The sequence below is a fragment of the Echinops telfairi genome, unplaced genomic scaffold (genome assembly GCF_000313985.2).
Source record: "Echinops telfairi isolate 266 unplaced genomic scaffold, ASM31398v2 ScPeMD7_7412;HRSCAF=8450, whole genome shotgun sequence".
NCBI lineage: Eukaryota > Metazoa > Chordata > Mammalia > Afrosoricida > Tenrecidae > Echinops > Echinops telfairi.
This window is the reverse complement of record NW_022111312.1, coordinates 3,584,736-3,585,792: the sequence shown is the minus strand read 5'-3', so window position 1 is coordinate 3,585,792 and position 1,057 is coordinate 3,584,736. Positions and strand designations below refer to the sequence as shown.

Genomic DNA, 1,057 nt, shown 5'->3' with positions numbered 1-1,057 from the left:
AGGGGACGTCCCTGGGGCCCTGCCCTACCTACCCCTTGGCGCCCCTCGTTTCCTGCAGAATGTGAACGAGCTGAATCAATGGCTCTCCGCCCTGCGCAAGGCCAGCGCCCCCAACCCGGACAAGCTGGCCGCCTGCCACCCTGGTGCCTTCCGCGGCGCTCGCTGGACCTGCTGCCTCCAGGCCAAGCGCTCAGGTGAGGGGGCGGGGCGGGATGCAGGCCCCGCCTCCCCGCCTACCAATCAGCAGGGGGCAGGGCCCACCTCCTGGCTGGGCACCTGGGGCCACGTAATCATGGCCTGTGTGTTTGGGTCTCCACAAGTGTGAACAGGTTTGCTCTAGGGTCCTGTTGATGCAGCGGTTAAGCATTGGCTGCTAATCGAAAGGTGGGTGGTTTGAACCCACCAGCTGCTGCGAGGTGTGGCATCCTGTTCTCTTAAGGCTTCCCGCGGTGGAACCTCCTGGGGGCAGGTCTCCGTCCCAGAAGAAGGTCACTGTGAGCTGGCATCCCCTGACAGCAATAGAGGACAGTCTTGACCGCCAAGGGTGCTTTGAAGGCCTATACCACAAAGCAGAAAAAACTGAAAAACAAAACAAACCCCCTCTCCCTAAAACTCACTGCTATCGAGTAGATGCCAACTCAGAGCGACCCTGCAGGATGGGGCAGAGCTGCCCCTGTGGGTTTCTGACACTGAAATGCATTATGGGAACGGAAAGGCTCCTCTTGCGCCTGATCCATACCAAGTCCTCATGAAACGTGAGTGCGGTTTTGAGTCCTTACTATGATGCAGGGGCCCCTGGTAGCACAATGGGTTAGGCGTTGATCTGCTAATCTCAAGATCAGAGTTCCAAACCACCAAGAGCTACAGCCTCAGAAACCCACAGCGGCTGCTCGGCGCCCTGCTGGAGGGTCGCTAGTGTATTGACTCGGTGGCACTGATTTGGGTTGGGTTGCGCGGATCATGTAGGGAGTCTGGTGGTGCTGCGGGTTGTGCGTTTGTCTGCTAACGGAAAGGATTAGCAGATAAAACCCACCAGTCGCTCCTCCGCAGACGGATG

General features: G+C 58.7%; 1 protein-coding gene across 1 annotated transcript in view; it reads left to right on the top strand.

Annotated features, from left to right (window-relative positions):
• Positions 1 to 1,057, top strand: part of RASAL1 (RAS protein activator like 1) — a gene marked incomplete at its 5' end in the record, with an annotated part of 26,197 nt that overhangs the window by 22,311 nt on the left and 2,829 nt on the right. Inside the window, one exon of the mRNA XM_004709664.2 lies at positions 3 to 194. Within this exon, the coding sequence (XP_004709721.2) occupies positions 3 to 194 (192 nt within the window). The remainder of the gene's footprint in view (positions 1 to 2; positions 195 to 1,057) is intronic.